The sequence below is a fragment of the Pavona decussata genome, unplaced genomic scaffold, assembly GCF_977016875.1.
Source record: "Pavona decussata unplaced genomic scaffold, jaPavDecu1.1 SCAFFOLD_353, whole genome shotgun sequence".
Classification (NCBI taxonomy): domain Eukaryota; kingdom Metazoa; phylum Cnidaria; class Anthozoa; order Scleractinia; family Agariciidae; genus Pavona; species Pavona decussata.
This window is the reverse complement of record NW_028145734.1, coordinates 829673-857144: the sequence shown is the minus strand read 5'-3', so window position 1 is coordinate 857144 and position 27472 is coordinate 829673. Positions and strand designations below refer to the sequence as shown.

The 27472-nt window shown below is 38.8% G+C and overlaps 1 protein-coding gene and 1 long non-coding RNA gene across 3 annotated transcripts; one reads left to right on the top strand and one right to left on the bottom strand.

The window, feature by feature from the left end:
- Positions 1-4451: 4451 nt before the first annotated feature.
- Positions 4452-9425, bottom strand: LOC146453067 (uncharacterized). 2 transcript variants are annotated; one of them, XM_085097072.1, is made up of 3 exons: positions 9285-9425; positions 7305-7420; positions 4452-5074 (listed from the first exon to the last, which is right to left on the bottom strand). In XM_085097072.1, exons 2-3 carry the CDS (start codon positions 7398-7400, stop codon positions 4604-4606), a joined length of 567 nt encoding a protein of 188 aa, XP_084953198.1. In that variant the 5' UTR covers positions 7401-7420; positions 9285-9425; the 3' UTR covers positions 4452-4603. The 2 variants fall into 2 exon arrangements, with proteins under 2 accessions (XP_084953198.1, XP_084953199.1); XM_085097073.1 differs by having other exon boundaries at positions 9288-9313.
- A 1586-nt stretch (positions 9426-11011) lies between these two features.
- Positions 11012-21059, top strand: LOC146453066 (uncharacterized). The gene is made up of 2 exons (XR_014859595.1): positions 11012-11405; positions 20700-21059. It is a non-coding gene; the product is annotated as an uncharacterized LOC146453066 (long non-coding RNA).
- The last annotated feature ends 6413 nt before the right edge of the window (positions 21060-27472 follow it).

The following is a 27472-nucleotide window of genomic DNA, read 5'->3' as shown; positions in this document are numbered from 1 at the left end:
AAAGAAAAACATGCATTGGCATGTAATTGAAGCCGCGATGCATATAGTGTCCACTTCAGATCGCTTGTTATTGATATTGGGGCTTTAAGGGTTAAGCGGGGCTATCCTCAAAGTGTTTTTAGGTTTCGCGGTTCACTAAAAGTAGTTATTACTAGTGAACTGTTATGGAAACCTAAAAACACTGGAGATAACTCTTCTTAACCTTTCAAGCCCCAGTATCAACAAAAAGCACGGATCTAAAATGTATTATAAGTCGGTTATGCACCAAGACCTTCGATTGTTGTTTCTAAATTATCTCTGAAAAATGTCTTGTAGCTTAACCTTTTAGTTTATTAAATTGTTGACCATAATGCTGTCACAAAGAATACGATAGCCTACCGTAAGTACGTTGAAGCAATAATCAAACACGAGGATCACTGTTTCATCTGATTTCCAAACACCAAGTAGTGGGTTAAAAAACCTCATTCGAAGTCGAGTTTTTTTTTTTAATCAACTTCGATGATCTTCAGTCAATCGTAAGTTGCTTGCTTGCAATGGGAAGCAAGTATATGTATGTACCAGAGCTGTACGATGTAAAATGGAAATAAACTCGTAAACGAACAGAAACTGTATTTAGGCCTGAGAACTGACAATGAATGGTATGAAGAAGCATAACCAAAATCATATTCTTGGAGTTAATTCTGAAAACTGGTTTCGCAGGGGATGGTCATGTAACCTATCAAAGCCTGTTTCTTGTGAGTTCTTATGGACATAAATTATAATTGTTACCTTTACTTTCGTAGAAATATGCAAGGAAAGTATCTTTTGTTCCTACTGCTTCAACTGTCCACGATGTGGCTTGGCAGCTATCATGCAGCTTCTCTGGCATCCAAAACGGGCATCAAGGATGGTCTTATGACCGGACATGAAGAAATCAGTTGGGATGAGGAAAGACATCTATCGCCCGATGAAAAAATGTCTGCCTCTGAGTTTAAAGGTATTTGAGGTTTTGGCAAATTTTCTCCATTTCCTTACGAAAGCAATTCATTTTCTGGCAAAAGAGATGCTTTGCCCTATGAGTATATACCACTACCACCATTTGTTCAAGAAAAAATTGGAAAAAAGAAATGAAGATAACTGCTTCCATAGTCTGTTTGGTTGAAAAAAGAAAACTACTCATGTAACTTTAGAAAATCAAGAACTGAGAGCTCTAGCCTCTTTATGGTTTCCTGACAGAATGAAGTGTACACCATATTTAAATTAACTCATTCTCAAGAGTGTTAAAGAGACGTCAAATTAATAAAACAGCATCCAAAAGAGTACATATTGCTCCCATTTACTGAATAGTTAGTCATTTCCAAAATGCAAACGAATGTCTAATGTTCTGTAGCAAAATTGTAGGTACAAGTATGTAAACACTTGCGCTTTGGATTTCAGTGATATTACTGTTGCACATGTCGAGTCCCATTGGGAAATCTGTCGAATGTTCACGTGAAGAAATTATATTGTGAAGCAAACGCCCAACCAAAGTCCGATATCTGCCATATTTTAAGAGTATTCAGGTAAAAAGAACATGGTAGATGTTATTATCTTCGATTCCACTGTCGGTTCGCATCGAATCTCAAAAGAAGTTCGTTGAAACAAGTTTTCATCGCTTGCTGCTCTTCTTTTGACATCATAGCGAGAACTGAGTTTTAAAAAACTGTTTCTTTCCGTTTTCAATCTTTTAAATGTACGTCAACACTCCAATGATGCGAAACTTTGGCTTTGAAATTCGAGTCACACTGGCCAACGCGGCCGCCATCTTTTAAAATATTCTTGTTCGAGTGGAAATGGATTCTCACTGGTTTACGAGATTTATCGATCAATTTTGGCAGAACAATTTTGCTCCAAAATCGAGATATGGCGTGCAAAATAGGTTGCGGTCTCTCCTTGAGCCCGCAATAACAATAATAATAACAGTAATAATAATAATAATAATAATAATCAAAATAATAATTTTTTTAAAATAATATAATCTTTATTAAAAATGACCAACTCTAATAATAATAATAATAATAATAATAATTAAAACATTTACATGAGGAACCGTGTAGAGGTGTTAAAATTAATTAGGTTGAGTGACGGTTGCTACGATCGAGTTCCTGTTCGAAAAGCAGCAATCTATCAACAGTATATAGTAAAGAATCTATTTCAGTCGCGTGTAATGTCTAGATCGAGCTTGCGGCAAAGCAATGAAGTCTTTGTGACTAGAAAGCTTGGCTTCTGTGGAAACGCACAGTTAACTGGAAACAAAAACTCCTCAGTCAGATCTGTCCAGAAGCCTGACTACACATCGACCGTCGGAAACCGAAAAATTACAATTTTTACTAAATGTTTTCGTTTTCCCGCCGATCTAATTGGCGCGCTAAATGGTCCTAAATCGACGAACCATAACATCAATGATTTGTTCGCCCATCGTCTCTACGATGCAAATTTAGAGTTTATTTTTCGGCAAGCTAATTTTCTACTGCATTTTCCAATAATTGAATGATAAATAAAGTCAATCGTCATCCTCAATTCGTCCGCAAAGGTAAGTGCGATTTTTATGTTTACGTTGTATATTTGATCAGGACTCGCAATTTCATGATTTGGGAAAAGTGTAACGGCGTCGATCACCAGCTTCCATTTTACACGTGTATAGGAACTCTTAGAATCTTAGTCAACACAAAATGTAGTTTTAAAATGCCTTTTATGATGATATTGTTGAGGTACCGTGTTAGTATTTCAGACGGTAAGACCAAAATAATCAATGTTCACCACGCTGAGTGCGACAAAAGTGTCCAAAAATACCAGCTAAATATTCGCGGTTTCATTATGTAAAGGTAAAAGACATAGTTAGGTCACAGTTGTTCTCTCGGGTGTGTCGCCTGAGAACAATAAGCAATCGGGTGCGTCGCCTTTGCTTCGTGAGCTAAACTCGGATAATAGTATTAGAAATTTCTTCACAGAGAGATTTTGAACTCGGCCGTTCTTATCTCGGGTGAGTCGCCTGATAAGGTCGAGCAATCGGGTGTGTCGCCTTTGCTTTGCCGTGCTGTCTATTTTATGTTATCTTCGGTGTTTTTCGTCTCTGGCTTCGATGTAATTTCGTCAGTTTCAGCAGTTGACATGTTTGCAAATCTCTGTTTGAATATATTTCTACTTGGCTCTGTGTTTTAGTCGCTCACTTCTTCGGAAACTTCGAATTCGCTTTCAATCACCGTGTTATTTTTACTGTTTTTTTACCTTGTACATAAGAGCTCGTTTTCGTTTTGAATAGGTTATAAAAGACGTCTGGATCGAAAAATAATAATAATGGTAAATAAATAAATATATGAATAAGTAAATAAATAAATAAAACCGAGAGAGAGAAGGCCAGGAATTTCACAAACGGGCTGATGGCGTGGCACCGTTGCTCCATGCGCGTGCACCTGTACTCTGATAAAGCACGCTGTTTCAACCAATCAGCGCACGCGTTAGGTCGAAACTTTATTTTAAATGGATCTGGTCCTGAATAGTTTCTAAAGAAATTGTGGTGCTGCGCATGCGTTAATGGGTGAGTGAAAACGAAGGTTTGGTTTTATCAAACTAGTTAATAAGGTAATTTGTCCACCGTAAAGAGATACCGTATCAGGAGCCTGACCGTATTTATTCGATTAACCGTCCTGGGTGCTTATTAAATTTTGCATGGGCCCATGAGGGTGGACGCTGATTCGAGAATGGGCGCTTATTAATTAACCAACATTTTCACCAAGCGAGGGACAACAAGTTTATTTCGCTTCAACAAGACGAAACAAAGTGCAAAATCAAACATAAACAATATAAAAAATCAATGACTAGGAACCGTATGTAAAACCATTTTTGGAACACAACTGACGTTCCTCTTACTTCACGCTGGGTTAGTACAGAAATGTTTTTGTTTGAATGGGGGGTGGGGTAGGCGCTTATTCGAGGGTGGGCGCTTATTAACTTTTTGAGCTTTCAGGGCGGGCGCTTATTCAAGGTGGGCGCTTATTCGAAGGTGGGCGGTTAATCGAATAAATACGGTAAGCTAACTTTTCGAGCGTTAACTCTTCGTCATCTGGTGACATATTGAAACGGCTCTGATGAAGAGCTATCCCTCCTTTTCAACTCAGCTGATCACAAAACCAAACATTTACGTGTAATCCTGTCGAGACCAGGCAACGAGACGGTGTTCACTTTACAGTGATGCTCGCTATGGGAGAACACACTATATGCCTATTTTAATATTAACTGCTTCTCTTGGTATAGCCTCAAGCGAGGCTGGACGGCTGTATTTAATTGGAAATGCTTTCCTTGTGTATTTATTTCATTGTTTGGTTGCGTATCGTCTGACCTCAGCATGTCAATCCGTGCCGTCCCCAAGCAGGACAGCTAGATGACAAGCGCTGAAGATTTCATAAATACTATCAATAAATGAGAAGAAGTGCTTACCATTGAAAGCTTTAATTTATTTGGCTTAACTTCCACCTTTTTATTCCCAGACATTCTAACAATAAATGATTGATGTATTCCTATCGATCCTTATCACCGTTATAGTTTTAATGCCCCGCTAACAGCAACGCCAAGAACACTTTTCTGTTTACGGCTTTCGGCAGCAGCAGAAGCTAAAATAGGCGTAGTCGTAATTCATGACGGTTTCGTCAGAACTGGATACCTCGTTCCCCCCATTATGTCGACCGCTACATCTGTAGTTGTAAAAGGCGCCCACGATCTGCCCATTCTTTGTAGCCTTATCCTTTTTTCCATACACGGAAACCTCTCCGTCGCAGGTGCTGAACGCAGTTGGAGAACAGATCTCAGTGCAGGACTTCTTGTCAGCGGTATTTCTCACCATTACTGCGTTAGACCAGGGTCCAGTTCCTCCTGAAGCGGTGCTTCCTCTGCAGGCAGCAGCGGCCGACATATGCAGTGACTGCCAGGCTAAGTCGTATGCCGAATACTTGTCGTATCCAGCATTAAGGAGGTCTTGAGGCAGACGGCCATTGTCATCGAGTAAGGCAAAGCCTCCAGGTTGGCCTGCCTTGTCCAGCCGAGCTTTGAGTTCGGCAACCTGGAATAAATCGCACGATATAGCTTAGCTTGGCTTCAATTTTTGTTGCATATCCTTCTAGGAACCAGAACTGTATGAATTTTATGCCAGAGTCATTTTACGTTTCCCGTGCTTTGTTTCTTATTAAGGTCTTTTGGACACTGTGTTGGTTGAAATGAGAATAAATTGGTTCTAAACAATCCTTTCAAAGATTTTCGCGATTGATGAATGCACAGCGATAGGTCGAGAGGTGTTTAAATCATCCTTTGATATACCTTACCATTCAGTATAACTTTTGCCAGCTCAAGCTCTACACTCAATTGACCTATTAAACGTGACCGTCAAGGTATTACAAATTATCGGAGGTACCTCCTTTATAAGCAAACGCGGAATACCATCTAGAGAAGACGACGTAGTTTTAATAACGTCAAGAATTTCACCCGGTGTGGTTTCTTTAAAGGTAAAGGAGGAATCAGCCTTTGGGAACATCTTGAGGAATATCCGTGTCGAGATCAAAATAATAACTTAAGTTTGCTGTTGTCCTTACACGAATTATCATAAAAGAAAGAAAGAAAGAAAGAAAGAAAGAAAGAAAAAAGGAAAGAAAGAAAGAAAGAAAGAAAGAAAGAGAGAAAGAGAGAAGGAAAGAAAGAAAGAAAGAAAGAAAGAAAGAAAGAAAGAAAGAAAGAAAGAAAGAAAGAAAGAAAGAAAGAAAGAAAGAAAGAAAGAAAGAAATATTTTATGCAAATATTAGAGTCTGGAGACCGAAGTAACTAAGGGGTTTTCGAGTCAGTTTCCAGCTTTTTATGTTTGCAAAGAATGGACGTTAGTATTTGTCGTAATGGCGGTCGGCCGCGTTTTTTAGGTCTCCGCTAATTGTGACGCTACCGCCATCATGGCTACCAAAGAGGAGATGGTGAACCTACTCAAAGAGGCTATAGAACCGTCGAAGAGAAAACTCGAGACTTTAGGTGCAAGCGTTACTGAATTAAAATCCTTGGTTGAATTCTTAGACGAAAACTATGAAGACGTGCTTTCACAGCTTCAACTGACTAACGAAAGAGTAACTAGCCGTACCACGAAGATAAAAGAGGTGCAATCCGATCTCGCTAACGTTAAAAAGGACTGTTGCAGCCGTGCAAGCACTGGTGTCAAGGACCTCGCTTAATACCTTAGAAGAGATTGTTTTGAAATTTCCGGAATTCCGAAAAGAAAAAACTACACAGGTAACGACATAGTCGTATCGATTGGGAAAGTAATAGAAGTTCCAATTAAAGAGGACATATCCAGTGCGTATCTTACAATTCAGAAGCCCCACCGAAGATCATAGTGAAGTTCAATCGGCGAGACGTACGGAACGCATTTTACGCTAACCGTAGAACGCTGAGGCTTGAATTAGTTCAAAAGGTCCTTAAATCTGTGCCGCATGTTGCATGAAAGCAAGTCTAAGGGCTGATTTCTGTAAAATGCTCATTGAAATGTTCAATGATTTCCCTGGCGCCACTAGTCTTTTATCGCTGTTCATGTTACTTCGTGACACCACATCATTTATGACGGAGAGACAGATAAACAGAGAGTAAGAAGGAATATTTCTTTGAACCACACTACATTTTAAAAGACCGCGCTCTCCTTCGAATTAGCCGGTCATCGCGCTTGTGCCAAGTGATACAATCATGGGAGGTTCATAGAGAAAAAGGTATCTTAATTGAACTGAATAACAACTTTTCCGTGTCTTGATCGAGTTCTTCTCTAAATGGCGAAAGTCAGCTGGGATCGACATCTTTCGTTCATATTTGGCTGCTAATTGAAGTCGTGCACAGTACTTCCGAATTTACGGAATAACACACAGTGGGCAAGAAATAATCTTCAAATAACAGCGCACGGTTTTGTTTGATAAATTTACTTCGGATGACCTACATCCATCTTCAGTTTCCAATGCAAATAGAACCGTTAGTCGGCGTAATATAAGTGCTACGTGTATAGAATAATAATAACTGAATGACAACCCGTTTGGGAACACGCCTGGAGCGATTGGCAATTCTTAAAAAATTTACATCTAATTGAGTTTTCCGTGTTTTGATCGAGGTCTTCTCTAGACGGCGAAAGTCTGAAATCGACAGCTTTCGCATTCATTACCAATACTTCCAAGTTTACGGAATAACATCAGACAAGAACATGAAAAGTTGAAAAGTTAAAAATCACAAATCGAAGTAAACGCTGTCATGTTTGAGGAAATACAGTAATTGCTAACCTCTCGTTTTAATTTCTTCCATTTTCCTCGGCCAGCATCCATCCCAGTGATAAACACTAGAACAAGTAGAGAAGTAGAGAAACAAGACAGCTTCATGTCTCTAGATTTTCTTTGATCTAAGAAGAAAGGGAAATATGTTTTTTAAAATGAATGTTTGTATGGATAATATGAATTTTCAATCTACTTTCCTTATTACACCGCCATCACATTATGATCAAGCAACTTTTGTTGCTCCGCTACCTTTTTAAATTAAACACATGGGCTCTTTGTATTGACAAAGGTTGGTTTGAATATGGATATATATATCTGAGAGAAAAGGTGAGACAAAAATAAAGAAAAAAGAAAATAAAAGCATTTTAGGAGACTATGTAAAAACGATTTTGAGTAATGCAAAATATGGTAACCTCACACCTAGACAACGGAAAAAATCAATAATTTGCCAACTCAAAATCTTTTATCTATTACTGCAATTCATTAAGTACTATCAAAACATTACCAAAAACTAATGGTTTAGGTCTGTTTTGGGTTTTTTTTTTCAAATCCTTTTATATCTACACTCCTTTTCTTTCATAAGAATTTGTATGGAGGCTGAAATTGACGAAATTTTAAGAATATTTCAAGAATAAATCCGAGCCTGAGCCGGATTTTGAAAAGAATGTAAATTTGTGTGTTGAAGATTTGTAAATACAACACAATACGATGTTTTTAACTAAACCGTATGAAATTCTTCCTTTCTCTATACGGCAAAACTAGCCAAATGTTCAATGGTATTAATAGTTCAATAGACGGTACATGTAACACATATGTATGGTATACAGCCCAAAAGACATGAACTAAATCACAAAAAGTATACCCCAATACATTCTAAAGCGCAATGTCATACGCTATAATCTAAGAATATTCACAAGAATATTTTCAGCCTAACATTGGCAGAAAAATAAGAATATTCAGCCTGAGCCAGAAAAACAATATTCTTATAAACAATCTTCTTAAAAAAGAGCGAAGAGTTAAATAGAATCAATAATGAGATGATGCCAAAAAGCTAGGCTTTATCAAGTATCAAGGATAAGAGTGATGCTGGTTAATAGGAGCTGTACTTATTTCCAACGACATTTGGCTTTAAATAAACGAATGCGAGAAGATAATATAACTTACTATAAACTTTCATTCCTCGCGAAGCGAGGTTAATAAATTTGTCGGAACTACGAAAAGACCATGCTCACCAAAATAGTTGCTATGTTCAGAAACCTTTTACTCTCCTCATTTGATGCTACAATATGAGTAAAGAGGGCTTTACACCCAGCCCCAGCTTAGCGAGGTTTTGCGAGTCACGTATTTCTAGTTTAAAAATGAAGTTATTTATATAAGGATGTTAAGATCAACGATAGAAGGCGAGGAAAAATTTCCTTGGTACGTATTATTTCCGACGAGCTATGAATCTAAACAATGCGGTGGCAATAATTCTTACTGTTGAGAGCTTTGTGGCTTGTGTCACCATTCGTCTTTTTTAATATTATAACCCATAATGGGATTTGAAATCGTTCGTAGATAATGCTGCTGATTTATTCTTAACACTGAAACGTTATTTCATTTTTGGTGTCCTAGATCAATTGTGGCTTTCAATAGATGACCTTCTAGCTTGAAGCTTAACCAGCTTATTCAAGTATTGTAAATCTGTTTGAGGAAAATCGGATTGAAGCTACAAACACTGAGCATGAACACGAAGCCGGTTTTAGGTTACAAAAAATACTGTGGCCTTGGCGGCAAAACATGAAAGGCTGCAAACAGTAAAATGCCGATAACTGTGTTTCAAAATTCAGGCAAACGTTTCCAATATATCAGAACTCACTTATATTTCGAAAACACGCATAGACGAGTTGCGATTAGAATACTGATCGGAACAGTTCAAGAATCAACAGGTCTCTCATATGCCGAATGGCTACATTTAGTTTAAAGTGATGCTTCATTTTGTAATCTTACCACCTTTCCAGCGAAGTCTTCACCCTTCTAGCGTATCAAAGAAGTGTGCTCTTTAAATAGGCTTTTGATTTAAGTTGGGAGAAAACGATGATATTCGAATTCTTGACTTTGCTTAACGACCGAATGGTTGCCACACCACACGTGTTGAAAACAATTATCGGTGTCCTAATTAAGGCTCGTTCATGCACGGCGCGATTTCCTGCAGCTGCGATTTTTTCGGCGATCTCACGGCGACACCAATTCGCTCAGTGTGAACGGCCAGCGATTTGACTGCGATCTCACCTGCGATGGACCCGCGACGCCGCACGACCGTCGCAGATGCCAAACATGTTCAAATTTCACTGCGATTTGGGTGCGATTTCTTTAAATCGCAGCTGAAATCGCGTCGTGTGAACTGGCATAAAGGGGTTTATAGGTACGGGCTGAAGCATACTAGAAATAACACTCTTCACTTCACTTAGCGACCAAATGGTCACTAGAAAATACGTGATGGACTTTTGAAACAGACCACTCTCGTTGAAAAAAACATTTTTGTCAAATTTCGCTTACCTGCTACTTCGTGTGAGCGCGACCACTCAGTACTTAGCTAAAAACCGCCGGTTGTTTCTCATTGAAATACTGTTTCCAAAACTCTCTCGTAAGTGACCACTGCTCAAATTTCTGAAGCGGCCGCAACCACTTTCGGGACAAGCAATTTTACCAATTCTTTTGTTTTGCTTTTACGGTAAGGGACGAAAGTAGAGTTTTTAAGAAACTTTTAAAGAAAAGTTCAATTTTTAATGGCGGTGAGAAATTTAATAAATGGCAAACGGGCATCCTGCAACTATCGAGTTTTTGGCGCACACGTGAGGTTGCTAAGATGCGTAAGAGTTGCTCGAGGCGTAGCCAAAAGAAACTCTAGCTTAAGTAGTAGCGAACGTTCAAGCCTGAATTTTTTTCAAGGTTGCGTATAAAACTGCGATGATCGTTCAGTTATTTATTCTTTTTTTCGCAGTTCGCTTTATATATGATGAGTTCGAATCCTATTCAAGCCTGAATTCTTTTCAGGCTTTGTTTTTGCTACTGCTTAAGTTGTGTATATAACTGGGATGATCACTCATTTGTTGATTTCTTTCTTTCTTTCGCAGTTCAAGTATATGAATTTTCATATATTCGCGAAACAAGAATAGTCGCCTGTACCTCTCGCCTAGCTTAGAGAATAAAACTGGAGAATGCGTAAAAGACTTGCACATCAAAAACTTAACGGTCAACAGACAGTACTGAGACAGAAACATGTCAAAGATAGGGCTGGTTATTGCTATTTTATTTTGGTAACTTGCGAATTCATTCAATTTACGTTAGTGATTGGACAATTTATGCGTATTTTGTTTCTTCTTACAGTGGTGTAATGGTTAGCACATCGGATTTTCAGTGCAAAGAGTTTATAATTACCAAAAGGCCATTTTCACAATGGCGTCATTTGACTACAAATACCAGAATTCATTTTGTTTTCCTTTTCAAATTCAAATTTTGTAATCTCAGTGGAGAGCAAAGAACAATGGCTGTAATTAGCATGAGAAAACAAACAACTGAAGGATTCTGGTAGTTGTAGTCAAAATGACGCCATAATGAAAATGTCCTATTCCAAAATGCATGACACGGAGCCGAGGAGCTTTCAGCTGAATAATTGTGCTTTGGTTACTTGCATCTTTGAAGCAAAAATCATGTTATTAACTGGTCATGACTGAACTGGCGGTAATAAAAGCAGTGAAATGTTATGATGTGCTTATGTTTCTTTATATTTTAAGTCCTATCGAATAGTCTTAGATTTAATGTGCTTAATTTGACACTTTCTTTAGTAATATATATATTAAGGCAAGCCTAAGACCGCACATCATCCTTCTTCGCACTGAGTGGTGAGGCAGGTAAGCGAGTGCTTAAGTTTCAAGTAAATTTTAGCGAGGTTTTCGAAGTGCTCTTCTCAAATGACGGGTCAAATTTCATTCAAAATCGACTTCTAGTTTGCAGCCTTTTCGTTAACATACTACAGTGATGCACGTGGACCAGCCGCTGAGAGATAAACCGCTCAAAACGGCGTTTGGAAGTACTGAGAAGCCTTGAAAACACAGCAAAACACACTGGGTAAGCTTTTTTCAGACTTAAGTGTAATTTTTGTGGATTGTTGTAGGAATATTGTCTAATTTTCGATTAATTTTAACGCCATACAACCTCTTATATCACGCTTGCACTGCTGCTCGTGTTTTCAATATTACAACAATTGCAATGTTTATAACACTGAGGGCAAAATTACTGGATGCTAATTAATCGAGACAGAGTGTATTTTACTCTCACGTACTTGATGGTCGCCTTCCTATTGTTACAGACGCAAAGATGAAGCGACAAAGCGAACGTCTGAACCAGACGACATTCGTGAACAACAAGAACACGTAATTTAATAATAACACAACGTGCACTTAAGATTTTTGACAAAACATAAGTCAATACAATCAAATACAAATGTTCAATCGCTTATCTGCCTGGTTTAAGTGTCCAAATAGTCTTAAGGGTCGCAGAACATCCATCGGAAGGAACAGAGCGAAGAAAATCCTCAACGAAAGTCTTTTCTCATCAACAACCACATGTTATATTCTCAGGGCTGTTCTATTCTTACCCCTGAACATGTGCTTGCTTAATGCTTATATATGGGCATTGAAAAAAGTTACATAATAAGAATGCGCGTGACTTAATAACTGTTACATAAATACGCGTGACTTCAAACAACTGTTCATAAATGGAAGTGTGAACCACGTAACACTTCCCCTCTTGAAGAAAAAGAAAGTTTTGGAAACACAACTTTCTTTTAGTGTCCGGATAAAACGAGTAAATTAACTTCTACACTACACTCTGGAAAGACAGTCAACAATAACATTGTCCTTTCCCTTGATGTGTCTAATGTCTAAGTCATGCTCCTGTAACATCAAACTCCACCTAAGTAATCTCTAATTCTTGTTCCTCAGCTTGTGAAGAAAGACAAGAGGATTGTGATCAGTAAAGACAGTGACTGGTTGCTTAGAAGAACTTTCGTAAACCTCAAAATGTTGCAAAGCTAAAATTAAAGCTAAACATTCTTTTTCAACTGTAGAGTAATTTCTAATTTGACATTTGCTAAACTTCTTAGAGAAGTAACAGATAGGATGATCCACTCCACCGTTGTCTTCTTGCAACAGTACGGCACCAGCTGCAAAATCGCTTGCGTCAACTGCTAGTTTGAACTGCGAGTTAAAGTTCGGTGCAGACAACACTGGAGCATTCTTTAGGATAGCCTTCAACTCATCAAATGCCTTTTCACACCTATCATTCCATGAAAACTTGACCCTCCGTCAGCGGCTCAGCAACAGCAGAGAAGTTAGGACAAAACTTGCGGTAATAGCCAGCCATACCAAGAAAACGCATCAGTTGCTTTTTGGTTTCTGGTCTAGGAAAACCAGAAATAACACTGATCTTAACATCAACAGGCTTGATTTAACCTTGTCCAACAACATGACCTTTAGAAGTAGGTCCATGTGCACATCCAAACTCACTTTTTGCAAGGTTAATAGTGAGCATAGCCTTACTTAGTCTCTCGAAGAAACTATGGATGATTCTCAAATGATCCTCTCACGTGTTGCTAAATATGATGACATCCTCAATGTATGCTTCACAACCATCAAGACCAGCAATGATACTGTTTATAAGTTGCTCAAAGGTGGCTGGAGAATTCTTCATTCCAAATGGGGTAACTTTGTACTGGAACAGACCACCAGGAGTAACCAAGGACGATATCTCTTTAGCACGGTCAGTAAGAGGAACTTGCCAAAATCCTTTCAGTAAGTCAAACTTGGTCACATACTTGGCATTTCCAATTCTATCAATACAATCATCCACTCGAGGAATTGGAAAAGAGTCTGACTTTATCACACTGTTCACTTTTCTATAATCAGTACAGAATCTGTAGGTTCCATCGGGTTTTGGAACAAGGAGACAAGGAGAACTCCAGTTGCTCTTGCTGGGTTCAGTGAAGTCATTCTCTAAAAGGTACTGGATTTCTCGTTGTAGATACTTTTGTTTTGTGGGATTCAGCCTATAAGGGTGTTGTTTCACTGGAGCGGCATCGCCAACATCAACATCATGGTAGATTGCATCAGTTCTGTTAGGAATGTCTGGAAACAAATGCTCAAATTCATGCAGTAAATGCTCCACATCCTGGCGTTGGGACTGTGAAAGATGGGACAGCTTTGAATTCAGGTCATAAAGTACAACAACAAGCTGTTATTACACTTATAGACAAGAAAGGAAAAGATAGAAACTATTTAGAGAATTGGAGGCCAATTTCGTTAATTAATGTAGATGCAAAAATTGCCTCCAAGATAATTGCAACCAGAATTGTTAAGGTCCTTCCAGAAATTATTCACGCCAATCAATTGGGTTATGTGAAAGGAAGATTTATAGGTGAAGCCGTGAGATCACTCTTAGATGTTATGGACTACACTGAAAAGAAAACATAACTGGCATATTACTTTTTATTGATTTTGAAAAGGCCTTTGAAAGCTTAAACTGGAATTTTTTGTTAAAATGTTAGATGTTTTTGGTTTCGGACCAAGCCTTATTAGATGGGTAGAGACATTTTATGCTAAGATATCAAGTTGTGTGTTGAATAACGGGTTTCGTACGCCTTATTTTAAATTACAAAGAGGGGTAAGACAAGGGGACCCACTGTCGCCATATTTATTTATTATCGCAGCTGAGATACTAGCAACTGCTATTCGCAATAGATCCGATTTTCAAGGTTTAAAAATAGGCCAAGATGAGTTTAAATTAGTTCAATATGCCGATGATCTCACTGTATTTGTGCCTGATATTGAGTCTGCTAAACGCGTTTTTGTACTGGTTGATTTTTTCGAAACCTGTTCTGGTCTAAGGGTCAACTTTTCCAAAACTGAGGCTATGTGGATTGGTTCGTGCCGACAAAACACGGAGACACCTCTTGGCTTGAAATGGTATAATAGCGTCAAAGCCCTTGGGATTGTTTTTACGTACAATGAGATAGATTTGATGCAAAAAAAAAAAGTTATGATAAATTGAAACATATTCGACTGCAAACAAGGGTATGGAGTTGCCGTGGTCTCTCACTGTATGGTAAAATTACCATTATTAAATCACTTTTGCTTCCAAAAATGTTGTATGTATTTTCAATTCTGTCAACCTCTGGGGATTTTATCAAACAACTTAATCATCTATAATTTTCTTTGGAAAAGGGCCAGATAAAATAGCCCGACAAGCTGCAATTAATGATTTGGAATTTGGTGGTCTTAATGTAACAGATATTGAAACCTTAATCAAAGCTTCTAGACTGGCCTGGATTGGTAAACTATATATTATCTAATGGTTCATTGCCTTGGAAAGCTTACTTTAATTACTTACTTAAGGATTCTGGTGGTGAATTTTTATTTAGATGCAACTATGATGTCGAAGGGAGTAAAACTTATTCGAAATTTTATAATGAGTTTCTTCAGTGGTGGGCAGACTTTAGAGAGTCCTTTTCAACAAAGCCTCCTATCTCTAAATACATTATCTGGAACAATAAAGACAGAAAGATAGATAATAAATCAATTTACTACCCTAATTATGTTAAAGCTGGAATATTATTCTGCCACCATTTGCAATTTGATAAAGATAACATTCAATCTTACAACAATGTAAGAGGTTTTGGAGTAAAAAATACCAACTTTTTAGTGTGGACAGGGGTAAGAGGTGCGATACCTTCCCACCTGAAAACAGAATGCTTAAATGAAAATGAATTAGGACCGTTAGAATTTGTCTGTCAAGAAAAAACATTTAATCCTCTTACTAGCAAGAGTAAGCAGTTTTATCGCTTGTTAGTGTCTATGAAAGTTAAACCTAATGCTTTTCGTAACATCAAATCGTATTCATCTGAAACTTTTATAAGAAGTTTTCAATTTAAATTATTAGCCGAATTACTTTTACTAATCATCGTGTTGCTAAAATAGGTTATGTCCCGAATGATCCGTGTACCTTTTGTGAGGAAGGACCAAAAAACGGTTCATCACCTATTCTATGAATGTTCTTTCTCCTATCGTTTTTGCAGACAGTTTGAGAATTTCTGTTTTATGCTCTTAGGAAAGTATGTAGAATTCACCTTGAAAGATGTTTTTGTCGGTAGATAAGTTGGAGAATCTGACCAGTTACTAAACTATCTGTTTATTCTTGCTAAACTTCATATTTGGAATTGTCGTAAACGTAGAGTACCCCCCAAATTTGGAAATTTTTAAAGCAAAAAATACAGTGAAATACAGAACGGAAATGTATGTTGCCTCTAAGAATAATAAGGTAAAACAATTTCAGGCTAAATGGCAATTTTATATTAAGTAATGGAGGTGTTATTGGTGACCTGTTATTAATTGTAGTGTACTTATCGCTCTAAATGGAAATACAATGTGAAAAAAAAAAATAAAAATAAAATAAAAAAGGTCTTGAAGTACATCAGAATTCTTGAGTCTAGCTGTACCAAGCAAATCAGCATTTCCTTAAAGTTATCTACAGTTTCATCAGTTTCTAGCATGGCTACGTTTGCACTTACAGGATGTACAGTTGTGCTGTTGTTTCTATCTACATCCTCCTTCGACATGTTTATATGGCACAGTTGTCTTTGTTTCCGCCTGTCAGGGGTTACCAATACATAATTAAGAACACTTAATTTCTTTTCAACAACACGGTCCAAAAACTCTAGCTTGAAGTGGACTTCCAGGGACTGGAAGTAAAGCAAGAACCTTCTGGCCTGGCTCAAATTTACGTCTCACTGAGCCTAGATCATACGTAGCCTTCATAGATTTCTGAGCTGAAACTAGACTTGCTCTAGCTAATTCACATGCCCTTGTAAGCTTATTTCGGAAATCTGAAACATAGTGTAATGTGATGTGATGCGCCTTGCGGCAGCACACGCTATTTCGTGTCTCTAGTTTTTTTGCTGAGTTCAACTTCCAACGGGCTCTTATCGTCCAGAACACCACCGGAGAGCTTTTTTTAAGCGTTGTCGTCTTCAAATGGCACTTAGTTATGGAAGGGCGAATTTACTTTCGATCTTTTCGACCATGCCCACCTCGCAACCATTGAGTCCTACAGTTTGGACCAGCTTGGCTCGGGCTTGCATTACCCGAGTGAAACCAACACGCCGAGGAAGTCGGGCGGGGCGTTCGAACAGGAGAACTATAACTACACTCGTATCAAATTCAAGGCAACCATCAATTCAAATGGGATGTTATTCTGGGCTTTTGGAGCAAAATGTGAACGAAGAGACAGGTAATTTGCTTTCTGAAGCCAGTGTATTAAATATTCACTCCGACACCTTTCGCCGGACTACCAACTGCATTGTTGTTGAACGTAGTCCATTGTTGCCAACACAAAAGGACCGTTCACCAATGCTAACTCTTTGCCATGCTAATGTGCGAACTGTGAAGTCCAAAACTGCTTGTTTACGGGAATGTATCAACTCCACTGATATGGATATATTTGCGCTCACTGAAACCTGGTTAACAGAGAAGGATACTGCAGCAAAACTTGATATTTATTCCCCGGAATCTTATTATTATATATTATATTATTATATTCATTCATGCAGCAAGATCGGAATGGGCGGCGTGGTGGTGGAACTGGACTATTGTTCAAGAAAGCCATCGATGTGATTAAGATTGCTGCAGGAGTGAAATCGTCTTTTGAGTTTTCAGAGTGGCGATTTAGTTTTAACTCACTAAGGGCTAAGCAAGTTGTTGTTTATCGCCCACCGTATTCTAAAGCACACCCCATCACGCCTCGTGTGTTTTTTGAGGAGTTTGGCTCTTATCTAGAGACAATTATTCTTTCCCCAGAGTCTCTTATTCTAACTGGAGACTATAATCTTCATGTGGATGTCGAGGATGACCCTGATGCAAGAGCATTTCTGGATTTACTAGCGTCAATGGGACTGAAGCAGCATGTGAATGTACCAACTCATGTGAGTGTCCATACGCTTGATTTGATGATAACGCGTGAGCAGGATCCAGTCTTCTCTAGCGCTCCCGTGGCCGATCGATATCTCTCAGACCACGCATTTGTTTTGTGTTCTCTTAACAGTGCAAAGCCTGATTGTGTTACAAAGAATATTCGTTATCGTCAACTCAAGGCAATTGATTTTGATGCTTTACGCCAGGATGGAAAGATCCGAAAGTTGCACAAGGGAATACAGTGACCTCAATGAGCTAACATCCAGTTATAATTCGATACTAACATCTCTTCTGGACAAGCATGCGCCGATGAAGGAGAAAGTGGTTGTCTGCAGGCAGCGCTTGCCGTGGTTTAACAGTGAGATTAAGTGTGCTATAAGGACAAGGTGGAAGGCGGAAAGGAAATGGCGAAGGACAAAATCCCAGCAGGACTTTCGCGCTTTCAAAGGCGCTCGAAATCTCATAGCTGAGAACAGTTCAAATCAACGGAACTTGTTTCGTGCCACCAAGTCGCTGCTGTGCGAGCCGTCTAAGGTGTCGTTTCCAAAGGATAGAGCTCCAGACGATCTCGCTAATGATCTTGGAAATTTCTTTATGCAGAAGATTGATAAAATCAATCAGCTAATTGACACGCAGAGCACTTTGGAGATGTCAAAAGCCGGAGAAAAGGCGTGCGCTGATTCTGATAAGTATGCAGGTGTCACATTTGCCAATTTTAAAAAGTTGTCTCAAGAGCAAGTCTCTGAGCTCATCAAGAAAGCTGCCAAGAAATCATGTCCGCTGGATCCAATGCCTACTTCGGTAGTCCTAGAGGTTTTGGATGTGCTGTTACCTGTGATCACGAACATGATTAACTTGTCATTCGAATCTGGCGAATTCGCTAGCCATTGGAAGGAGGCTTTGCTAAAACCGCTGCTTAAAAAGTGTGGACTTGACATCGCTTTCAATAACTTCCGCCCAGTTATATTTCCAAATTGTCAGAGAAGGCAGCGGCTAATCAGCTCATTGACCACATGACCAGCATATAAATATATGCTGTTTTGAGGTGGCTCTAATTTTTCAGTGTGTGGAGAAATTAGCAAATGAAAGCGGTTGGGCAATACTTTCCTGCAGTGCTGTTTAATTACAAGGTGGTTTTCACGTTTGAGTATGTTGGTGGGCTTCCTGTAAAGTAGCTTTTAGCTAAGTGGACTAAAGTTCCAAGTTCCAAGTTCCAGGTTCCAAGGAAGGAATGCTAAAAAGGGTTACAATCTGTTCGGATCGAAGGCCAAAACTCGCCTGGATATTACAGTTTAAGTGTTTAATAATAACTGAGGTGACATTATAGCCCATTTCCTGATTTTATCAAGCCGAGATCTCTTATAAGGAAAAAGCTTTCCTGCCAAGTGACGCAGAACTCAAACTGTGATTCAGTTGCGAACACGCTCAAGCCATACTCTGAACTGAGATTCGAGTTCGTCAGCTTTTCTTGGCTTTTAGTCAAAGAAAGAGCAGAAGGAGAAGAAGGTATTTGAAAACTTGCACAATGCATTGACACTGCTTGACAAATTTAGTAATAATTATGACATGGCTGCATGTGCCCGAGAGCATTCTTCGTGCTAAAAAATTTCCTGAACGATACGTTAACACTAGTAATAATCAAAGATTACGGAGTCCGTTTGATGATCTCGATCTCAAGCTCTCTCTTGTTTGCCATTTTGCAAAGCTCTGCAGGGGATGCCAGATATCCGTCCCGTCCCGTTCATTTATTCATTCATTCATTCATTCATTCATTCATTCATTCATTCATTCATTCATTCATTCATTCATTCATTCATTCATTCATTCATTCATTCATTCATTCATTCATTCATTCATCTATCCATCCATTCATTCATTCATTCATTCATTCATTCATTCGTTCACTGAATCAACTTTTTTCCAATCAATCTCGACTTCAATCTGATTAAGGAGTGCGTTCTTACTACGTCGAACACAGGGAGCAGAGGAGTTATGCTAGAAATGTCAATAAAAAAAAAACGTCTTACCTCTTAAAATTGCATTCTTGTATTTCTTTCGTAGTTAAAACCTCAAATATATGCATTCATTTGCGATCAAATGCGATCGATCGTTTCGAACCGCCATTATTTTGAAAAGTGTCGACCGCTGTTTATTGGGCCAACTGACTGTGGGCGGCAAAGATGTCACAGTAGTAAGAAAAGAGACAAGGGATGAAACAGATTTCGGTCGAATTTTCGTTTCCCAATAACTCACTACATATTCAACAAATGAGCCCCAGTATTTGCATGCGGTATCGCATTTACGTTATCTTTAAGCTACCTAAACCATTACGATGAAAAGATTCATTAAACGGGCCTTTTACAATCCCTCATTTCGAGTTGAAAGGTTGGCTTTTCGTGGGATGTGCACCACAACATACTGGTGGCGGAAAAACGTCATATAAGGTGTCATGCACATTACCGGAAGCCATTTGAATGAGTTTATTGTTGTGAGCATGCGCACAGTAAGGGTCTTCTGCGAAAACGTCACTTCCGCCACCAGTGTACCGCGGTTCACATCCGACGAGTCACGTGGTTCTATGTTGCTCCCCTTGTCATTTTTTCTTCTTGGCACTTCGTGCCTCGTTCGGAAAGCTTCGCTTTCCGAAAATCATTCGTTGGACTTCGTCCAACTGAAAACACGGTCCCAATAAACAGCGGTCGACACTTTTCAAAATAATGGCGGTTCGAAACGATCGATCTCATTCGATCGCAAATGAATGCATATATTTGGTTCGCAAATGAGGTTTTAACTACGCAAAGAAATACAAGAATGCAATTTTAAGAGGTAAGACATTTTTTTATTGACATTTCTAGCATAACTCCTCTGCTCCCTGTGCGTCGAACGCAACAACTATTCACTGATTTACAAAAAAAAAGTGTAATTTTCACCGCGCAGTGTATTGTTAGTTCAGCATTCTCAGTTTCTTTAACTTTTATCACAATTTAAGAGCAAATTCCGCTGCCCGGATTGTCTTTCTGCGTGTTTTTTAGAACAGTTTAATTTATTAATCGTTTAGAAATTAGGTGCCCTGGCAAAATTTAACATCTCAGTAACTCAGTCTGGAATATTAAGGCCCGCTTTAGTTGTCGTCAGTGGGAGGAGGAGTTATTCTGGAATATATACTTGGAGCTCATATGTATCGTTTGAAGTTGAATAGCTTTCACATCTAAAACACAGACAAACAAAACTGATCCAAAATCAATTGCACGTATTATAGGACCGCTGACTTTCTTCATAAGACATTTGGAACCTTGGTGGTCATGTAAGCTATCAAAGCCTGTTTCTTGTAAGTTCTTGTAGACATAAAAACCGTGTCAGGTTACGTCTTTAATTGCTATTGTTACCTTTACTTTCGTAGAAATATGCAAGGAAAGTATCTTTTGTTCCTACTGCTTCAACTGTCCACGATGTGGCTTGGCAGTTGTCATGCAGCTTCTCTGGCATCCAAAACGGGCATCAAGGATGGTCTTATGACTGGACATGACGAAATCAGTTGGGATGAGGATAGAGATCTATCATTCGATGAAAACATGTCTGCCTCTGGGTCTAAAGACATTCGAGGTTTTGGCAAATTTTCTCCATTTCCTTACGAAAGCAATACATTTTCTGACAAAAGAATAGCTTCGCCCAATGAGTATGTACCACCATTCGTTTTCAAAGGTGGAAAAAAGAAATGAAGATAACTGCTTCCATAGTCTGTTTGGTTGAAAAAAGAAAACTAATCATGTAACGTTAGAATGTCAAGAACTGAGAGCTCTAGCCTCTTTATGTTTCCCTGACAGAATGTAGTGTACACCATATTTAAATTAACTAATTCTCAAGAGTATTAAAGAGACGTGAAATAAATAAAACAGCATCCAAAAGACTACATATTGCTCCCATTTACTGAATAAAAACCTATGATCTAAACTTGACCAGGACTGATCTTGTTGATCTCCTATACGTTGCTACAAAGGGGCAGCTGTTTCAGTTTGACGGGGCCCTGTACGAACAGACCGATGGAGTAGCTATGGGGTCTCCCCTTGGACCCTTTTTGGCTAATGTATCCATGTGCTGTATTGAAGAGTCCCTAAAAAGTCAAGGAAAACTCCCAGAATTTTACCACCGCTACGTGGATGACACTCTGGTCAAGGTGCCAGATCTGGTAGCAGCTACAGTATTTTTGGATACCTTGAATCACGCCCATAGCGCCGTGAGTTTCACTATGGAGGTAGAGGAAAATGGGGTGCTCCCTTTCCTTGGGGTGCAGCTTCTAAATCACGCACCACGTGTTGAAACAAAGGTTTACGTTAAACCGACAAACACAGGGCTACTCCTGCACTACCATAGCCATGTGGACAGCCTCTACAAACAGGGTTTACTCGTCACCATGCTTGATTGCGCGCATCGATTATCATCATCTTGGGCGCATTTCTCAGAAGAGTGTGAACGCTTGAGAGGAGTTTTCCGTAAGCTGAGGTATCCGAATCACCTTACTGATTCTGTCATCAACAGGTTTATCACCTCAAGAGTCGCAGTGGACCAGCCTAAACAGCATACCGATGACGCCATCCGGAAAGTTATCCCCTATAAAGATCAGGATGCTGCAGTGTCTGTCAAGCGTTAACTTAAGAGATCTTAGCAGCAAGGTGCGAAAGATCATCCAACCTGTGTTTGCTGAGCCGCAAGCTTAAACAAGATCTAAGCCTGCGTGAGCCTAAGCCTAACATTGCGAGTAACCCGGCAATAATATCATTAATAAGAGTATTATTAATAATAATAAAATTAATAATAATAGCAATGAGTTCTTTATTTATTCAAGTGTGACTTGTGCGATGCAGGTTATGTCTGTTACAGAAAGGGCATCTTCACAAGCGCGTTGAGGGACACCGTCAAAAGGCGTCATCTATTTACAAGCATTATTCTAAAGAACATAACACTGCTATTCCGAACAATTTCTCAGCACGTTTTAATGTAATCAAGAAATGCACGAACAAATTTGACTGCCTTGTCAATGAAATGCTGTGTATTCAAGATCTTAAACCAACACTGAATGTACAGTCTGATTCTCTTCGTGCTAAAGTATTCATGTAATTCGCTTGGCACTTTTCTATGCAATTCAAATTCGCTTTCAACTTAGCCTATTCACAAAACGCCCTTTTTATCATTAATCATGTAACCTTGGTAATGGTGCAAGATGCACCGAAACGTCGGTTTCTTTCGCTTATATTTCTTGTCTCATGTAGTCCTACATTTGCATGGAAAAAATTTTATTTATTTATTTATTTATTTATTTATTTATTTATTTATATTTGGGAAGTCCTTTAAATTCCTTGCTGGAATTTTACGCAAACACAATCAACTGTCATAAAGGCACCGACACTCGCGGGACCTGCTCTATCAGACCGCATAAGCAACTGAGGTTTCCACCTTAAAGAGAGTTCATGTGATATTCGATTCCAAAGGGGAATAGTTTCTAAAGAAATTGTGGTGCTGCGCATGCGTTAATGGATGAGTGAAAACGAAGGTTTGGTTATTAAACTAGTTAATGAGGTGATGTGACCACCGTAAAGAGATAAGCTAACGTTTCGAGCCTTAACTCTTCGTCAGAGTGTATTTGGTGACCAATTGAAACGCTCTGATGAAGAGCTAGCCCTCTCTTTGCGGTGGTCAATTTAGCTGATCACAAAAACAAACATTTACGGGTAATCCTGCCGAGATCAGGCAACGAGACGGTGTTCGATTTACAGCACAATAGTTCCCAGATAGTAGCTGCTTCTTTGGGTATAGCCTCAAGCGAGGCTGGACGGCTGTGTTTAATTTGAAAATAAATACCTTCTTGTATGCTTGTGTGTTTGTGTTTCGTATCGTCTGACCTCAGCATGTCAATCTGTGCGGCCCCCAAGCAGGACTGACAGCAGTAAGTCAAGCTGGCACGGCTCCCAATTTGAGTTGACTTGTTATGGACCAGTTTACATGTGCAGGCCTTGTTTTCGGTAATCGACGTTTCTTTCCAATTCAATTCAAATATTTACAAATAACCAGATCCCACAAGAGCGTATGAAAGTTGGGAGAGTTTTATGCTGTTTCACAACATCTTCGATCTTATAATGATTTTGTACTCTGGTCGATTAAAATAGAATCTGGCTTGAGAACAGGCACATGTACTGAAAATGAGTATTAAAACCGTTAGTTTGCAGCCATATTGAGTATTACAAGAGCGAGGTAAAACCCTTTACTTAATGAATACTCATAAAGCAATCTACAGTCCTTTGAGGGTGATCGAAACATCTCATTGTTACCAAATTTACACTAACTCTCTTCAGTCCTCATCAGGTCCGCTTCTAAGAAACTCATTATGATAAGCTGCTGACTTTTTCCCACGCTATATGGTGTTTTGAGGTGGCTCTAATTTTTCAGTGTATCGAGAAATTTACAAATGAAAGTTGTTATAATACAATGCTGTTTAATTACAAGGTTGTTTTTACGTTTCGTTTGAATATGTGGAAGGAATGCTAAAGGTCTGTTCGGATCGATGGCCAAAACTAACCTGGTCCTAGTTGTTCAAAGAGTGGATAATTTTATCCACTGGATAGGTCGCTATCCGCGAGACGAAATGTGTGCAAGATTTCCCTGATAGTCCCATAATTTGTGGATAGAGTGGAAGCATATGTCAAATTTAAGTATGGGATTGTGTGAAAAACTTGCCAAAAGCGTTGGTTGGAGTACATCTGCTCCGCTAGATAGTGACTTATCCAGTGGGTAAAGTTATCCGCTCTTTGAACAACTGGGGCCTGGAAAATTAGAGTTAATTGGTAAAGGAAATATGCAGTTTTCTTATTAGGCAAAATGTCAGCTCAAAATTTCGTAACCCTCGAAAACTAATTCCTTTTGTTTTCGAATGAGCAAATAAGTCGTTAAAAATGCGAAAACATGTCAACCATCAAAAGCCAGTAAACTCGGGGGACGCTACATTTTTCCGAAGCTTAAATTTTCAGGTAAATCATACGAAAAGATCAACCTGTACTTAGCTCACATGAATGTTTTTAAAAGGGCACGAAAAACTCTGGGAACACAGGAGACATAAAATAAATAAATAAATAAACAAATAACTTGATTTAGTTGTCGAATTAATTAGCACTGTAGCGCTAATTTGAGTCAATGAAATAAATTTACAAACTGAACATAACATTTGTTCAAATCCCAACTGTAGTAGGCAAACAAGTTGGCTATTTACAAAAGCGTGCTCTTGGATTTGAAAACGGGGCTACCGTGAAACAAATCCGGCAAGTGGTCGTGAGTGCGGGACTTGAACCCAGGGCTTTAGGACTACAAGTCCAGCGTTCTGACTACTAGAACACGCCGCCCCCTGCAGCATTTTCATTATTTTGCTTAAATGTTCTCGTTAGTTTAACCCCTGTTTAAAGTGATGTTCCATAGTGCTTGAATTATCAGTCGCTTGCCGTGTTTGGTTTTCCTTCCACACAGATCCAAACGTTAGAGCCACCAAGAGAACAATTCTGCTCAGTAGATAAGCAGCTTGTCATTTTGATGCCATACTTTAGGATTTCATTCACAGATTAGTTCCCATTCAGTTAAGTCCCCTGGTTCAGCACAACAAACAGCACCACAAGAAAGTGCTGCCGAGAAAACGTGTTCATTTGAATGGGCACGCTTATTTCCTTGGTGCACCTTGGACAAAATACTCAACACTTTAAATGTTTTAGCGTACACAAACATCCCTTTTAAAGCAGTAGAGTAGCAGCTTTCGTAGGCTTGTAATTGTTTTAATTGTGCAACAGCTGCTTTTGGTTTGGGGTATTGTTCTCTTGCAATTGTTTGTTCTATTGTTTTCTTAAAGGGTTGTAAGCCAATCACGGGAGACGTACTCTGTGACAGCTGCCACATCGCCCTTTAAAAATCCTGAGAACGATCTTGGAAAAAAAATGACATAGTGTGATTTGTTCGGATTTGTTCGGAATTTTTCGCCGAATGTTGAAGTCGCAGACTATATACGTGTTCAGATACCAGTTTTTCCCCAAACTACGAGTTATTATTGGCTTTCTCAGAATTCCAGCTGAAAATCCCTCAGAGCAGGGACGATAGGCAACGTTCAATAAAAGGCGGAATCGAACTCGGGCCACATTGGTGGGAGGCGAGTGCTCTCACCACAGCGCCATCCGAACAGATAACCACCGAAAAAATTCGCTTGGTGTCCCTGGTTTCACCTATACACACGCTCAAAAGTTTGTAGAGAGTATGCCTAATAAACAGCACCACAGTGAAGAACTGCCTTAATCAGTCAAGACTTTATTTGAAGGTTTTCAATATCAATAAACTCAAGAGGTAGAGACACATGAAGAAAATCAGAACACTGCGAGAGAACGGGTGAAAGAAAATTAGTTTTTAGCAAAATAATGGAAGTTTAATGAAAATTTATTAATGAAAAGTTATTGTGAGTATCATTGAAACTACGATGGAAACAGCCAAAATCTTTATTTGAACAAAAGAAGAGAGAAGGAGTTAATTTGGGGGAAAATTCAAAGCTAAAATTCTCTGTTTTAATGTTCTACTGCGAACTGAAATAAATACGTTGTGAATTACTATTGTGAAGACATACGCTACTCAATAACGTTGCGCTGTAGGGCTTTAGAAATTCGCGTTTTATCACCCTGGTTGTAATTAACACGCAACACGACCAATTCATGACAACGTTTTAATTAAGACCCACTGGTAACCAACGTTTCCAATAGAAGATAACACCTTATCAGGGTTGATGAATTCAAAAATGAAGTAGTGAGTAAGTGAATAATTTCTGATTAGAGCGGATCAGATGCGCGGATTTTTTCCTTAACCAATCGTGCCTCTCATTCTATATTTTCCCTTACATCTTGAAGTTTTTTGTCGGACTGATCAATTAACAATGTTTAATGTTCTGGCGATTACGCTAAGATTTCCCGCCATTTCGGCGTGGGAGTCTTTCTTTATTTCCAGCAAGTTCATTTAGAGTAATCATTTGTAACGAGCGCTTTTTTTACACTTCTTTTGTCTTCGCTCTACTTAAAAGAAAGTGTCAAAACTAAGCCACCAACACAATCGACGAAGCATTAGAAGCTCATCTATCAAGAGTTGGAATTTACTTTCCTCGCTCAGCTACTTTTCCTCAGTCACAATGCAGAAAGGTCTTGCCATTTTTCTGGTTATTGCTTTGGCTATCGCCATTGGAAATCTGCCAACATCACAGGGAATAGCCGCTGGTCATCCATGGAAGAGAGTCCTTGAGGTATGAACTAATTGTTGTTATGGCTGTTTTCATTGTCCAGGGGCATTGACCAAACGTGAACATTTAAGCTAAGTACTGAAAAGGTTGTGTTCTGTGTTCTCAGTCAAGTTCGTGTATAAGCTAATTCACTTTAATATGTTGGATACCTTAGCTGAAAATTTAAGTTGTAGAAAGTTTTAGGGAATTTTATTTTCGCATTTTAAATGACATATTTTCCCCTCCGAAAACAAGTACTACTGATTGATTGTATTTCATGAAAAACTGTACCGTTCTGTAGATGTAGATTCCATCCGCGTTATGCTTGCAGCTTTCTCAGGATTTTTCCAAAGTAAAAACGTTTTTATTTACAAAATGAGACTGCATGAAGCCAATTTTTACCCCTGCTACGTTGAGGCCCTATGCACCATCTTGGCGCCAAGGGACAAGTGAAGTGACGGGGAGAAAAAAAACCAAAGCTTTTATATTTTACAGCTCATATCGGGAAAATCGTGTGGCTATTATTTCAGATGACGTTTTTCAAGTTAAAGAAATTTATAACAAGCGCCTGGCATACTAGAATTGTTTGAAGCTTAAATCGTCACTCCCATAATAATTGTAAATGCGTGTACGTTACTGGAAACAGGACACAGTCATTCCAAAATTAATTTTATCAATTTTAATTCGGCATACATGGAAAACCAACTGGCAAGACGACCTTAAAACTAACAGAGTTCTAAAAATTGAGAGATAAATTAAGATCTTTCAAAGAAACGAAAGAATAAAGCTGTGTAAAAAATCGAAATTTTATTCATTTTGAATCAGGCGTTAATTTTTCATGTAAAATTTTGCACGCACATCGCGATAAAATACGAACGTAACCAAATAACTTA

Excerpts from the sequence above, each read along its gene's own strand:
- LOC146453067 (XM_085097072.1), bottom strand. The coding sequence starts at position 7,400 with ATGAAGCTGTCTTGTTTCTCTACTTCTCTACTTGTTCTAGTGTTTATC. Across the intron at positions 5,075-7,304 it reads GGAAGAAATTAAAACGAGAG|GTTGCCGAACTCAAAGCTCG; the intron begins GTTAGCAATTAC and ends GATTTATTCCAG.